The sequence below is a fragment of the Eleutherodactylus coqui genome, chromosome 5 (assembly GCF_035609145.1).
Source record: "Eleutherodactylus coqui strain aEleCoq1 chromosome 5, aEleCoq1.hap1, whole genome shotgun sequence".
Classification (NCBI taxonomy): Eukaryota; Metazoa; Chordata; class Amphibia; order Anura; family Eleutherodactylidae; genus Eleutherodactylus; species Eleutherodactylus coqui.
Window position 1 is genome coordinate 275,733,308 of NC_089841.1, and position 15,518 is coordinate 275,748,825.

Here is a 15,518-nt window from a genome sequence, read left to right on the forward strand (position 1 = left end):
GCCGTGGAGGACCCAATGACCCAGGAGGACCCGATGATCCCGGAGGACCTGATGATCGGCTGATGTCCCCGGAGGACCCTGGAGGACCCGATGATCCCGGAGGACCTGATGATCGGCTGATGTCCCCGGAGGACCCGATGACCCCAGAGGAAATGATGATCGGCTGATGTCCCCAGAGGACCCGATGACCCCAGAGGACCTGATGATTGGCTGATGTCCCCGGAGGACCCGATGACCCTGGAGGACCCGATGACCCCAGAGGACCTGATGATCGGCTGATGACCCCAGAGGTCCCTTCCAACTCCACCATTCTAGGATTCCATGATTCTATTGGTGTCATTAGTTTATGCTACCCTCAAATAGGTCAAAATAGACCTGGTGGCAGATCCAACGGCTCAGTCCCAAGGCTGTATTTGTACAGGTGTATTTCCGTGCAAAACATTTGCACATGCAATATCCAGAATATCAGACCGGTTGCTTCCAATGGGTTTGTTTACATGCGTGTATTTTGCGTGTGCATTTTGGTTCCGTAAACAAATGTTCAGCATGCTCTATATTTCTGTCATCACACGAAGCGGCCATTTCTGGGGCTGGGGACATTGTTTGTGTTTTCTTGCACAGGTAAATGGTGTTCATTTGCGCACACACAAAAAAACCACGCGCAACGATGGTCCCAGCCATAGAAATGGCCAAAAGTAGAGTAAAACATGCAAATATGCAACAAGGCAGCACAAATGTGTGTAAATACACAAACGCTCGTGTGAATGCGGCCCAAGGCTATACCGTTCCTTTATAATATCCAAGCAGAAGCAGCCGCCCAATAACTGAGATGTGCGGTTCGGTCCGCGATGGCTTTAGCGCTGCAGAATATGTCGGCACGATATAAATATGGTTATTTACAGCCTGACTTCACGTTTTGTCCTCATTTATCAGCCGCCTTTCCTTTTTCCATTTAGGAAGAAAAAAAATGGCTGCATTTTATTAGACGTGCGGATATCCTTGTGATACCGCAGAACGCGGCTGCAGAATGGTTTTCATGGCTGCTGCAGAGCTTCATTGGGTACAGAGCCAGCCCAGGGCTGCGGCCTCCACCGAACCTCCATGATGACCTCCCATTTCTTATAGGGTTCTCTTCTGCCAGATTCCGTTTGTTCATCAGTCGCGGTACATATTCTCCCCTAGAAGCTTCGCTAACGACTGGGGGCGGTCCCAGTGGTCGGACTCATAAGTCTTGGCCCGGGGCTTCTGGAACCCACCAGTATAATGAATTCAGGCGGCCCATGAAAAAATGACCAGATGACCTGATCCCCGTTCTCAGATTCCTCGCTGCTGCATTCTCCATAGATTTCAATAGTCCAGTGATTGTTTGTATGCGGACGTCTCCAAGTATATGGAGAATGCAGCGGTGGGAATTGGTAGACTCAATTCACCCAACATGTACTGAGGACTGTGCTGCTCATGCCCGGGATAGGAGGCTCGGGGCCTACCTTGACTTAGGGCCCTCCGGGGGATTCACCTGTAGGCCAGTCTGCGCCTGAGTCAGCTGGTCATGCGAGCTACCCCATGCACATAAGATTAGGCACACGGGATGAGCACATACACAGGTTAGGAAACTGTCTACGATGGCGACCCCAATATCCATCTGTAACTTTGGTGTGTGTTTTTTGGGTGGGGTGGGGGCTGTGATTGTCCGTCGCGTGTGCCATCTGTCATGGGGTCCATAGGTGAGTATGCTCTTTGTTCTACTGTGGCATGATAGATTGTGATAGGTCTATAACATGGGACCGTCATCTGTGAGCAGGGACACCCTTATCAGGACAAGAGGGACAGAATTGGGGTATTGTAGGGATTTTTATGCTATGCCCACCTTCCTTTTGTTGGACGGCAGACATAAGAAAATACCACTGCATTGGTCAGGTCTGAGAATCCCTAAAGCTAGCTACAAAGGGGTGAGAGCGATATCGGGCCGAGAAACTCCACCTCATATCGCGCTCATCCACCTTTTTACTCACCGATGCGAGGCATTTTCAGGCAAAGTCGCCTGGCATCACTTCTGTGAAATTCTGATCCTCTGGCACAAGTTAGACCTGTGATATGCATCAGACGTGTTCCCCCTGATTTCAATTGGAAACCTCGCATCGCACAGCATGCAAGTGACATGTCATGTCTGTAAGGTCCCACTGAAATCAATAGGCAAGACGTTCCGAGGAACATGAAAAATCTTTGACCAAAATCTACAAGCTCACAACCCGCGTCAAGGGTCCTTGTCGGTCTCCACACCAACATCTATCAAAATCGCAGAAAATGGAGATAGAAATAGACAAAAGAATCCCAGAGAGCGTCCATATACTTACTGATACACCAGTAGTAGAGGGCAGGTATATGGACCACTTAACCCCCAGCATGCAGACAGCCAGATGTTAGCGTAGGGACTGACAGGTACACGAGGACCCTTGACGCGGGTTGTGAGCTCCTGTATTTTGGCCAAAGTATTAACCAATACCCCGTATTTATTAGTGACATGCGGTGCGGCATGGAGCGTTGGGGAGCCCAGGGTGCCAGCGTGGGTCACCTACGAGGTGCAGGGCAGCCCGCTGGACTCAAATCATTAATAGGTTGTGAGCCTGCGTGATGCACTACAAGTACCAGATGGTCTGACACCCTGTATATGACTGTTTTTAGTACTAATCAGCCGCCCCCCCCCCTCTCCATATAAGGAGGTCTGTGAGTGTCCGGCTCCTCCATATAGCTGTGTGCATGCTGGGGGTTGTGGTGCTTCTACCTGCTCTCTTCTATCAGTCAGTATACAGCCGCCTTCTGGGATATTGTATAACCCCCTCCCGACGCTCCCACTGACTTCATACTGGTAATGACTGCATTAACATGGGTGGGTTGTATTCACTGCGTGCGCAGATGCGTCCATGTGCGGCCTCAGCGTGATGTCACACAGGCGTACGCGTATTTTAGTCCATGAACACGCAGTCTTGCCGCCCTGACGTGCGCCGTTGCGTTTTTCCACCTATCGGCAGTCTTTTTACGCTCGTGCTGAAAAACACACAAAACCGTCTTGTTTTGCTCTGTAAATGCGCAATTTCCTGATTATTTCGCACACCCATTGATTTTGCTGCACCGCTATGGAGTGTAATATGCATCACGATTGGACGTCACAGGCCTGTCATGTGACCCACAGCGGGCTTCTCCACCCCCTTATTTCTGGATCCACAGCAGCAGTCAGGGTCACCCCGCCCCCCGCTGGCTACATTGTAACTCTTCTCAGTTCTTTGTTTCATCATTATTCCATAAATCCATGTAAATCCCCTGCAATCCACTTTAGCAAACATAACATAACATTCCTAATGCGGCCGCGGGATTATCTCCGCAGATCCAGGCCAGCGCGCCGCTCCCTCCCGCGATCCCTCCACTGACCATCCCAGCCCCGTCCCCTGTGTGGACACGCCCACAGCACACTGACACCGCCTCCTTCAGCTGATACCCCGCCCCTCCACAGCTCCTTGCAGTCCACTCTGACTCTTTTTCTACAGTCCGCCAATCGAGGACCTTCGTGCAGTCATCTTCCTCTGCTCATTGGTCCATCTGCCTTTATTTCCCGCCCCCCAGTTCCCGTTGTCCTATCAGCAACGTTATGCGCAAGGCACGGTCAAAACTCCATCGCTATTAGTCACCACGGCTGTGCCGTCACGTTCTGTGTTCCACTAAGTCTCCGCCCACGTAGGCGTATTTCAGCCGTTCGTACGACTGCTCTGCGTTCATTGGATATTGCGCCAGGTACCCGCCCACTTCCTTCATCATTGGCTGACTCTTTAGATGTGACACGCCTACTGAGCTCCCCCGCCCCGCGGTCCCTCCCTCTGCTCACTCCGCAGGTCCCCGCTGCCATGGACGGGCGGGGAGGCGGCGGTAGTAGTACATCGGTGATGAGGGCAGTGGAGGCAGCTGCGACACCCGACGAGCAGCAGCCCCGGACTGCGGGGAGAAGAGGCACCCGCAGCCCATGTAGCTCGGCGGGTACTCCGGGCACCGGGAAGGGCAGCCCGAATGGGGAGTGCAGGAGGGAGCTTTCGGAGGCGCCGCCCCGGGAACACAAGGTGTCCTTCTCCACCGAGCCTCCGCGGGGGTCCTCGCCGGGCAAGGACACTGAAGATGGCGAGGCCGGGGAGGACGAGCCGCGCTCAGGGTTCATGCACCGCCAACTCTCTGCCATGCTGCAGCCGGGGGTCAACAAGTTCTCTCTCCGGATGTTCGGCAGCCAGAAGGCGGTGGAGCGGGAGCAGGAGCGGGTGAAGTCCGCGGGGGCCTGGATCATCCACCCCTACAGTGACTTCAGGTAGGTGGGCTCCCTCCCCCGCTGGCAGTTCCTCGCTGCCAGGCTTTAGAGGGACACCAGAAGGTCATTGGGCTTGTCTTGTGTGTGTGGCACATGGGTGCCTGCTTAGAGCCTGGCAGCATCCCTGCTGGTTCCTGGGATGCAGCGGGCACAGGTGGGGCTCCGTAAGCCTACAGACTGGCATGGCTGGGCAGTGAAGCCCTTGGCATGGATGCCTTGCAGAGGAGAGGACGATGTGTGCCAGGGAGGGAAGGTGGCATCCTCCGGTGCTGCAGACCAGGCCGCCTCTACAGGTCCCTCCAGCAGGGAAGGGGTTAAGCGGCTCTCTCCTCCCTCTCCTCCTCAAGGTTGCGATGTACTTGATGTGTGAAGCTGCAGCCGGGTATCACCTGGCATCCACTCCGCTGCCAGGGTCACCCGTGTCTGAGGGTGCCACTCATGACCCCGGGGGGTCAGCAGCCCCTCCCGCACCCAGCAGATGTCCGGGGAGAACTTCTCCTCTGCCCCCACAACCTTGCATGCCATGTACAATACATGTGGGCACTGGCGGCACCTGAAGCTCGGATGGGGGCATTTAAAGGGCTTGTAGCCCTGATGGTACTCATGTACATAAACTGCTCTGGTGGGTGATGAGATGCCAAGGTTGTGCCAACGACCCCTGTACGTCCAGTAGGTGTATACATGTATATGAGCTGTCCGAGGTGCTGACCTGAAAGCGCTATGTGTGGCCTGTAGCTGAAGTAAGAGCTGTCCGAGGTGCTGAAGCTGTCACTTCATATGAGACTGTCCCCACCTGTTTGTACCCCTCTCTGAGGGTGGCACAGGGCAGTGCCCGACACGCTGATTACAGCGGTATGCCTGCTGGCGATCTGTGCAGGAGTTTTGGAGCATCTTGTTTTTTATCAGTAGCGCACATGCATAGAGGACTACTTAAGGTAATCCTGGATATGCATGAGCTGCAGGCTAGCTCCACCCACTCTGCCCCCAGCCAATGATTGACAGCACTCTGTTTATTACTGTCAATCACTTGTGTAACTACAGGGGATGCGGTGGCCCCTGGTCCCAGGAGCCTCGTGGGGCCCATAAGGCCTCTCTTCCACATATAGTAAGCCTAGTAGTATGAATAAAGCATTATAGTTTGGGGCCCGGTTACAGGTTTTGCTTTGGGAAACAGCAGCTTCAAACTACGCCTCTGCTATCAATCATTGGCTGGGGGCAGAGTGGGTGAAGCTAGCCTGCAGCTCATGCATATCCAGGATTACCTTAAGTAGTCCTCTATGCATGTGCTGCTACTGATAAAAGGCAAGTTTCTCCCAAACTCCTGCACAGATCACCAGCAGACACATCACTGTAATCAGTGTGATGGGCACTGCCCTGTGCCACCCTCAGAGAGGGGTACATATACCTGGTGGCAGAGTCTCTTTAGAGGGGTTCTCTGGATGTAATGCAAGCTTGTAAAAATGGATTCGAATCTGTTAAAATAATAAACCTCCAGTATTTCCCTGATCCGGCTCTGCAGCCCTGAGATCCACCACTATACCCCTGCAGCCAATCACAGGCCACGGCGGTCACCTGCCGCTCTCCTGGCTTCACCGCTCAGATGCTGGAAGAGTGTGGCACCTGAACTCTGATTGGTTGCAGCAGTCAGGTGGTAACTAGAGATGAGCGAGCACCAAAATGCTCGGGTGCTCGTTACTCGGGACGAACTTTTCGCGATGCTCGAGGGTTCGTTTCGAGTAACGAACCCCATTGAAGTCAATGGGCGACCCGAGCATTTTTGTATATCGCCGATGCTCGCTAAGGTTTCCATTTGTGAAAATCTGGGCAATTCAAGAAAGTGATGGGAACGACACAGCAACGGATAGGGCAGGCGAGGGGCTACATGTTGGGCTGTATCTCAAGTTCCCAGGTCCCACTATTAAGCCACAATACCGGCAAGAGTGGGCCCCCCCCCCCTCCCAACAACTTTTACTTCTGAAAAGCCCTCATTAGCAATGCATACCTTAGCTAAGCACCACACTACCTCCAACAAAGCACAATCACTGCCTGCATGACACTCCGCTGCCACTTCTCCTGGGTTACATGCTGCCCAACCCCCCCCCCCCCCGCACGACCCAGTGTCCACAGCGCACACCAAAGTGTCCCTGCCCAGCCTTCAGCTGCCCTCATGCCACACCACCCTCATGTCTATTTAGAAGTGCGTCTGCCATGAGGAGGAACCAGAGGCACACACTGCAGAGGGTTGGCACGGCTAGGCAGCGACCCTCTTTAAAAGGGGCGGGGCGATAGCCCACAATGCTGTACAGAAGCAATGAGAAATATAATCCTGTGCCACCGCCATCAGGAGCTGCACACGTGGGCATAGCAATGGGGAACCTATGTGCCACACACTATTCATTCTGCAAGCACCTCCAGGGCATACAGCGCGAGTTCAGGCCACGTGTCTAGCTTCGACACCCAGTAGTTGTAGGGGGCAGAGGCGTCACCGAGGACGGTCGTGCGATCGGCTATGTACTCCCTCACCATCCTTTTACAGTGCTCCCGCCGACTCAGCCGTGACTGGGGAGCGGTGACACAGTCTTGCTGGGGAGCCATAAAGCTGGCAAAGGCCTTGGAGAATGTTCCCCTGCCTGCGCTGTACATGCTGCCTGATCTCTGTGCCTCCCCTGCTACCTGGCCCTCGGAACTGCGCCTTCGGCCACTAGCACTGTCGGATGGGAAGTTTACCATCAGTTTGTCCACCAGCGCCCTGTGGTATAGTATCATTCTCGAACCCCTTTCCTCTTCGGGAATGAGAGTGGAAAGGTTCTCCTTATACCGTGGGTCGAGCAGTGTGTACACCCAGTAATCCGTAGTGGCCAGAATGCGTGTAATGCGAGGGTCACGAGAAAGGCATCCTAACATGAAGTCAGCCATGTGTGCCAGGGTACCTGTACGCAACACATGGCTGTCCTCACTAGGAAGATCACTTTCAGGATCCTCCTCCTCCTCCTCAGGCCATACACGCTGAAAGGATGACAGGCAAGCAGCATGGGTACCCTCAGCAGTGGGCCAAGCTGTCTCTTCCCCCTCCTCCTCATGCTCCTCCCCCTCCTCCTCAACGCGCTGAGATATAGACATGAGGGTGCTCTGACTATCCAGCGACATACTGTCTTCCCCCGACTCTGTTTCCAAGTGCAAAGCGTCTGCCTTTATGCTTTGCAGGGAACTTCTCAAGAGGCATAGCAGAGGAATGGTGACGCTAATGATTGCAGCATCGCCGCTCACCACCTGGGTAGACTCCTCAAAGTTACCAAGGACCTGGCAGATGTCTGCCAACCAGGCCCACTCTTCTGTAAAGAATTGAGGAGGCTGACTCCCACTGCGCCGCCCATGTTGGAGTTGGTATTCCACTATAGCTCTACGCTGCTCATAGAGCCTGGCCAACATGGAGCGTAGAGTTCCACCATGTGGGCACGTCGCACAGCAGTCGGTGCACTGGCAGATTAAACCGATGTTGCAGGGTGCGCAGGGTGGCAGCGTCCGTCTTGGAGTTGCGGAAATGTGCGCAGAGCCGGCGCACCTTTCCGAGCAGGTATGACAAGTGTGGGTAGCTTTTCAGAAAGCGCTGAACCACCAAATTAAAGACGTGGGCCAGGCATGGCACATGCGTGAGGCTGCCGAGCTGCAGAGCCGCCACCAGGTTACGGCCGTTGGCACACACGACCATGCCCGGTTGGAGGCTCAGCGGCGCAAGCCAGCGGTCGGTCTGCTCTGTCAGACCCTGCAGCAGTTTGTGGGCCGTGTGCCTCTTCTCTCCTAAGCTGAGTAGTTTCAGCACGGCCTGCTGACGCTTGCCCACCGCTGTGCTGCCACGCCGCGCGACACCGACTGCTGGCGACATGCTGCTGCTGCTGCTGACACATCTTGATTGCGAGACAGAGGTTGCGTAGGAGGAGGAGGAGGAGGATGGTTTAGTGGAGGAAGCATACACCGCCGCAGATACCACCACCGAGCTGGGGCACGCAATTCGGGGGGTGGGTAGGACGTGAGCGGTCCCAGGCTCTGACTCTGTCCCAGCCTCCACTAAATTCACCCAATGTGCTGTCAGGGAGATATAGTGGCCCTACCCGCCTGTGCTTGTCCACGTGTCCGTTGTTAAGTGGACCTTGGCAGTAACCGCGTTGGTGAGGGCGCGTACAATGTTGCGGGAGACGTAGTCGTGCAGGGCTGGGACGGCACATCGGGAAAAGTAGTGGCATCTGGGAACCGAGTAGCGCGGGGCCGCCGCCGCCATCATGCTTTTGAAAGCCTCCATTTCCACAAGCCTATACGGCAGCATCTCCAGGCTGATCAATTTGGCAATGTGCACGTTTAACACTTGAGCGTGCGGGTGCGTGGCGGCGTACTTGCGCTTGCGCTCAAACAGTGGTGCTAGCGACGTCTGGACGCTGCGCTGAGAGACATTGCTGGATGGGGCCGAGGACAGCGGAGGTGAGGGTGTGGGTGCAGGCCAGGAGACGGTAGTGCCTGTGTCCTCAGAGGGGGGTTGGATCTCAGTGGCAGGTTGGGGCACAGGGGGAGAGGCAGTGGTGCAAACCGGAGGCGGTGAACGGCATTCGTCCCACCTTGTGGGGTGCTTGGCCATCATATGCCTGCGCATGCTGGTGGTGGTGGCTCCCCAGCTGATTTTGGCGCGACAAAGGTTGCACACCACTGTTCGTCGTTCGTCAGGCGTCTCTGTGAAAAACTGCCACACCGTAGAGCACCTTGACCCCTGCAGGGTGGCATGGCGTGAGGAGGCGCTTTGGGAAACAGTTGGTGGATTATTCGGTCTGGCCCTGCCACTACCCCTGGCCACCGCACTGGCTCGGCCTGTGCCCACACCCTGACTTGGGCCTCCGCGTCCTCGCCCGTGTCCACGTCCTATAGGCCTACCCCTACCCCTCAGCATGGTGTATTACCAGTAGTGCAGAAACAGAACGCTGTAATTAAATGTGCCGCTTATTGGCCTGTGGTTGGAGGCTGACTTCGCTTACCGAACGCACAGCAGAGCCAGGAAATAATTTTGCGCAAGCCTGCTATAACACTTAGCTGACTGCGTATGAATTAGGAGGACAACTACACCCAGCACAGACCCAGTACACTGAGGACAGTCACAGGCAGCCCAAATAGATTTTTTTCCCCAAATGTTTTTGGAAAGGCCCACTGCCTATATTCAATAAATATATGTCTTCTGTCCCTGCCTCACCACCACTACTGGCCCTGGAGTATGTATAATTACTGCAGGGCGCAATGCTCTGCACGGCCGATATACAAAAAAAAAAAAAAGTGCAACACTGCAAAAAGCAGCCTCCACAGTACTGCACACGGTTAGATGTGGCCCTAAGAAGGACCGTTGGGGTTCTTGAAGCCTAAAATACCCCTAACGCTCTCCCTATAGCAGCTCCGGCACCAACAGCACTTTCCCTGATCTATGTCAGAATGCATCTGTGGCGAGCCGCGGGAGGGGCCGATTTATATACTCGGGTGACACCTGATCTCGCCAGCCACTCACAGCAGGGGGGTGGTATAGGGCTTGAACGTCACAGGGGGAAGTTGTAATGCCTTCCCTGTCTTTCTATTGGCCAGAAAAGCGCGGTAACGTCTCAGAGATGAAAGTGAAAGTAACTCGAACATCGCGTGGTGCTCGCCTCCAGTAACGAGCATCTCGAACACGCTAATACTCGAACGAGTATCAAGCTCGGACGAGTACGTTCGCTCATCTCTAGTGGTAACCTTGAAGTGCCCCTAGCACCTCTTCCATTCCGCTGATACCTGTAGCCTTCCTATCACCAGGTCAGCGGCTTCGGCTCTTACTATCTTTTATCTTCCCACTTTCTTCAGAAATGAGAAACCAACCAAAATGAAGTAGTTGTCGCTCCGTACAACATTCTCATTTTTGATCATGCGAAGCGTAACAATTGCTCCTGTGTGCAGCTCTTCCGGTTATCGAGCCACCTGCTGCTCTTTTCATCCCCTTTAAGAAGGTCCTCCCTATGGGTACAGTACTGAAGAAAAAACCTCTTCTAGTAGACTGGTCACACAAGAGTAAGAATGACTGGACATGTGTGAGCAACTGAGCATGTGTGACCACCAGCAGATGAGGGGGGATCAAAAGAACAGCAGCAAGCGCCATGACTAATGTGTAACAGTGATATCTACACAGGAGTATTTTAGTTAAATGGAGGCTGTCACATTAAACATTCTGTCCAGACCGCCAGCATCATGTTGTAGAGCAGGAGGGGCCGAGCAGATCGATATATAGTTTATGGGGGAAGGTTCACCACCAGCATCATGTTGTAGAGCCGGAGGGGCCGAGCAGATCGATATATAGTTTATGGGGGAAGGTTCACCGCCGGCATCATGTTGTAGAGCCGGAGGGGCCGAGCAGATCGATATATAGTTTATGGGGGAAGGTTCACCGCCAGCATCATGTTGTAGAGCCGGAGGGGCCGAGCAGATCGATATATAGTTTATGGGGGAAGGTTCACCGCCAGCATCATGTTGTAGAGCCGGAGGGGCCGAGCAGATCGATATATAGTTTATGGGGGAAGGTTCACCGCCGGCATCATGTTGTAGAGCCGGAGGGGCCGAGCAGATCGATATATAGTTTATGGGGGAAGGTTCACCGCCGGCATCATGTTGTAGAGCAGGAGGGGCCGAGCAGATCGATATATAGTTTATGGGGGAAGGTTCACCGCCGGCATCATGTTGTAGAGCCGGAGGGGCCGAGCAGATCGATATATAGTTTATGGGGGAAGGTTCACCGCCGGCATCATGTTGTAGAGCAGGAGGGGCCGAGCAGATCGATATATAGTTTATGGGGGAAGGTTCACCGCCGGCATCATGTTGTAGAGCCGGAGGGGCCGAGCAGATCGATATATAGTTTATGGGGGAAGGTTCACCGCCGGCATCATGCTGTAGAGCAGGAGGGGCCGAGCAGATCGATATATAGTTTATGGGGGAAGGTTCACCGCCGGGATCATGTTGTAGAGCAGGAGGGGCCGATCAGATCGATATATAGTTTATGGGGGAAGGTTCACCGCCGGCATCATGTTGTAGAGCAGGAGGGGCCGAGCAGATCGATATATAGTTTATGGGGGAAGGTTCACCGCCGGCATCATGTTGTAGAGCCGGAGGGGCCGAGCAGATCGATATATAGTTTATGGGGGAAGGTTCACCGCCGGCATCATGTTGTAGAGCAGGAGGGGCCGAGCAGATCGATATATAGTTTATGGGGGAAGGTTCACCGCCGGCATCATGTTGTAGAGCCGGAGGGGCCGAGCAGATCGATATATAGTTTATGGGGGAAGGTTCACCGCCGGCATCATGTTGTAGAGCAGGAGGGGCCGAGCAGATCGATATATAGTTTATGGGGGAAGGTTCACCGCCGGCATCATGTTGTAGAGCCGGAGGGGCCGAGCAGATCGATATATAGTTTATGGGGGAAGGTTCACCGCCGGCATCATGCTGTAGAGCAGGAGGGGCCGAGCAGATCGATATATAGTTTATGGGGGAAGGTTCACCGCCGGGATCATGTTGTAGAGCAGGAGGGGCCGATCAGATCGATATATAGTTTATGGGGGAAGGTTCACCGCCGGCATCATGTTGTAGAGCAGGAGGGGCCGAGCAGATCGATATATAGTTTATGGGGGAAGGTTCACCGCCGGCATCATGTTGTAGAGCCGGAGGGGCCGAGCAGATCGATATATAGTTTATGGGGGAAGGTTCACCGCCGGCATCATGTTGTAGAGCAGGAGGGGCCGAGCAGATCGATATATAGTTTATGGGGGAAGGTTCACCGCCGGCATCATGTTGTAGAGCCGGAGGGGCCGAGCAGAGGAGTCCATAATGCAAGTGGTTTAATATTACTAGTTCCTGACTTTCTTGAATCCACACCTGTCTCATGGCAACAGTAATGCTTGTACAATACATTTTCATGAAAAGTAAGTGAACCCTTCTGAATTGTCTGGATTTCTGCGTTTAGCAATGATAAGACATCTCATTGTTATCTGAGTCACAAGTATAGACGAACACAATCAAATAAGCTAATCACACAAACAGTTCAACACACTCATTGTAAAGAAAAAAAAAATCAAACCAGAAAGACAGAGCTGCAAACCTCGTCCTCCGGCCCCATCTAAGGCAGATCTGTAAATGATGAGAGTTGTGGTGATTAGATGAACGGTCTTGTCACTGGAGGCCCTAAAAGTAGTTCCCCCCTTGTCCTATAAGAGGCTCTCGGAGGCTCCTTGTGTGTAGTGATCTCTTCTTCCGCTTGTGTAGAGCTTGTTGACCACTAGACGCCTCTACGATGCAGAGAAGGGATTTCACCCCGTTACCAGAGGGGGGCGCTTTATTGGGGTGTGAGAAGCTGGATGGCCATATCAATGAATTGTCCCCCACCGGCCGCTCTGACCAGACTGTTCGGAGGTGTTGGGACCAGTGGATGTATGAGGGCACACAAGGTGAACGGGCTCAGGATGCCCCCTACAGACCACCAGTAGAGAGGAGCGTCTGACCAGACTGTTAGGAGGTGCTGAGACCAGTGGATGGGGGCACACAAGGTGACTGGGCTCAGGACGCCTTACAGACCACCAGTAGAGAGGAGCATCTGACCAGACTGTTAGTGGGTGTTGGAACCAGGGGATGTATGAGGGCACACACGGTGACCAGGGTTAGGACGCCCCCTACAGATCACCAGTAGAGAGGAGCGTCTGACCAGACTGTTAGGAGATGTTGGGACCAGTGAAAGTGTGAGGGCACACAAGGTGACCGGGCTCAGGACCTCCTACACACCACCAGTAGAGAGGAGCATCTGACCAGACTGTTAGGAGGTGTTAGGACGAGTGGATGGGGGGGGACACAAGGTGACCGGGTTCAGGACAATCCCTACAGACCACCAGGAGAGAGGAGTGTCTGACCAGACTGTTAGTGGGTGTTGGAACAAGTGGATGTGTGAGGGTGCACAAGGTGACTGGGGCTTAGGACCCTCCTACAGACCACCAGTAGAGAGGAGCGTCTGACCAGACTTAGCAGGTGTTGGGACCAGTGTATGTGTGGGGGCACACAAGGTGACCGGGCTTAGGACGCCACCTACAGACCCCCAATAGAGAGGAGCATCTGACCAGACTGTTAGGAGGTGTTGGGACCAGTGGATGGGGGCACACAAGGTGACTGGGCTCAGGACCCCTCTACTGACCAACAGTAGAGAGGAGCATCTGACCAGACTGTTAGGGGGTGTTGGGACCAGTGGATGGGGGCACACAAGGTGACCGGGCTCAGGACCCCTTACAGACCACCAGTAGAGAGGAGTATCTGATTGTCCGACAAGCACCAGCAGCTCCAACTGTCTCATTGTCCGCTAGAGGTGGTACAATAGGGTACTAGAGCCTCCATGCCTGCCCATAGCACATCTTGTATCCAAGCTAGAGGTGGTACATCAGGGTACTAGAGCCTCAATGACTTCCCGTATCACATCTTGTATTCAAGCTAGAGGTGGTACAGCGGGGTACTAGAGCCTCTATGCCCCCTGTATCACATCTTGTATCCAAGCTAGAGGTGGTACAATAGGGTACTAGAGCCTCAAGAATTCCCGTATCACATCTTGTATCCCAGCTAGAGAGGAGGAGAGGGGAACACGGGATCCCTGTTCTCAGGATCAGTTGGGGCTTCAATGGTGAGATATGGGTAGATGATGAAAGTCATTCTTTGGAATACCCCTTAAAGGCATAGATGGTACAAGCGGTCACTAGCGTGTTAACGTAAGAGTGGCATCTTGAATTGGCGATCCGGTAGGCGGGGCCTACTGCCAATACGGTATACAAAGCCGTCACGCTACGCGTGGTTGATTTATCCTCTTTTTCCAAGACCGAATCCTACAACTCCCATTACATTCCTCTTGAGTCTCGCAGGGAAATGTTTCCAATTAACTTAGATATCTAATTAATAAGAAGCTAATCCAGGCCAATGATTGGAAAATCCAATTAGATGAAGGGAACCGCAATGAAAATGAAGCTTGTTTCTTGTACTCTGTAACCTAGTGTCTGATGGCTTCCTATACAAGTGTATCTGGTAGCGGTAGTACTCAGTGTTTGGCGGTAACGTCTGGAATGTTAGCATGTGATTGCCCCTATTCATACTAACAATAACCAGGTATTATTGTGGCCGACAGATCTACCCGGATCATTATCTTGGCAATTTCAATTTTGAACAATTTTTAGGCTGCGCTTCGATGCCGGTGTCATAGCGAGGGTTAAGCGTGTCAAAGGAAAAAGACCACAAAATCTGTTAACCCCTGGGCCACCATGGTTGGTAGAAGTAGCAAACGTCTTTGGCTTTGGCTCAGCTGTTACAGTAACAGATACAAATCCACACGTTTCTTGTTGGCTTCTATTTAGGACTTGTATAATCGGGAGAAAAAAGTGCGTATCGGGAGCCATTTATACGATTATTATTCAGATTTCACTGGATTGTGCGAAACGGACCAATAATGGTCCAGTATAAACGCTGCCAGGGACTGAACGACCAGCAATAACTGCAGGCGATCGGCTCGTGTAAACAGGTAATCACTCATCTATGAATGACTGCCTGTTCATTGTGAGTGGACTCAGGTAGCGGTATGCGATTGCTGGCGCGCTTCGCCTCCATTCACTGAATGATTATCACACCAGTGTGTAAGCATAGATGCGGTAATTGCTGGGATGACTGTCGAGTGCTGAAGTGCCCAACAATCTAAAAATATTGTAACCCAGTATGTAAAGGCCCATTTAGACCCAACGATGCAAAGCCGTGTTTTGATGGAGAAGCGTTGGGTCTAATAGCTCTGACATCGTGCAGTTTTCATTAACGAGTTGTTTATTGTTGTCTTTCACCAAGTGGAGAGACAAGGATGAGCCTCATTAGTGCCGCGCGCTGAGTTCACAGCAGGATACCACTGATACTATTGTATCCTGCTCCATGAACACAGCAGGAGTATGAAGAACAGAGCGGTCCAGCTGTGTTCTGCATACGCCGCTTGGAGCGCTCAGCTGTATACCAGCTGTGTGCTCCATGAATACAGCAGGAGTATAGGATGCCGAAACCCCTGCAGTGATTTTCAGGGAAGGGCTTTAAATATAAGCCCTTCCCTGAAAATCATCCCTAGCTGGTG

At 53.1% G+C, this 15,518-nt stretch overlaps 1 protein-coding gene across 1 annotated transcript in view; it reads left to right on the top strand.

Moving 5' to 3' along the window:
* The first annotated feature begins 3,889 nt into the window (after positions 1-3,889).
* HCN2 (hyperpolarization activated cyclic nucleotide gated potassium and sodium channel 2) overlaps positions 3,890-15,518 on the top strand; it is a 71,600-nt gene continuing 59,971 nt past the window's right edge. Inside the window, exon 1 of the mRNA XM_066604764.1 lies at positions 3,890-4,345. Within this exon, the coding sequence (XP_066460861.1) occupies positions 3,897-4,345 (449 nt within the window). The 5' untranslated portion in view covers positions 3,890-3,896. The remainder of the gene's footprint in view (positions 4,346-15,518) is intronic.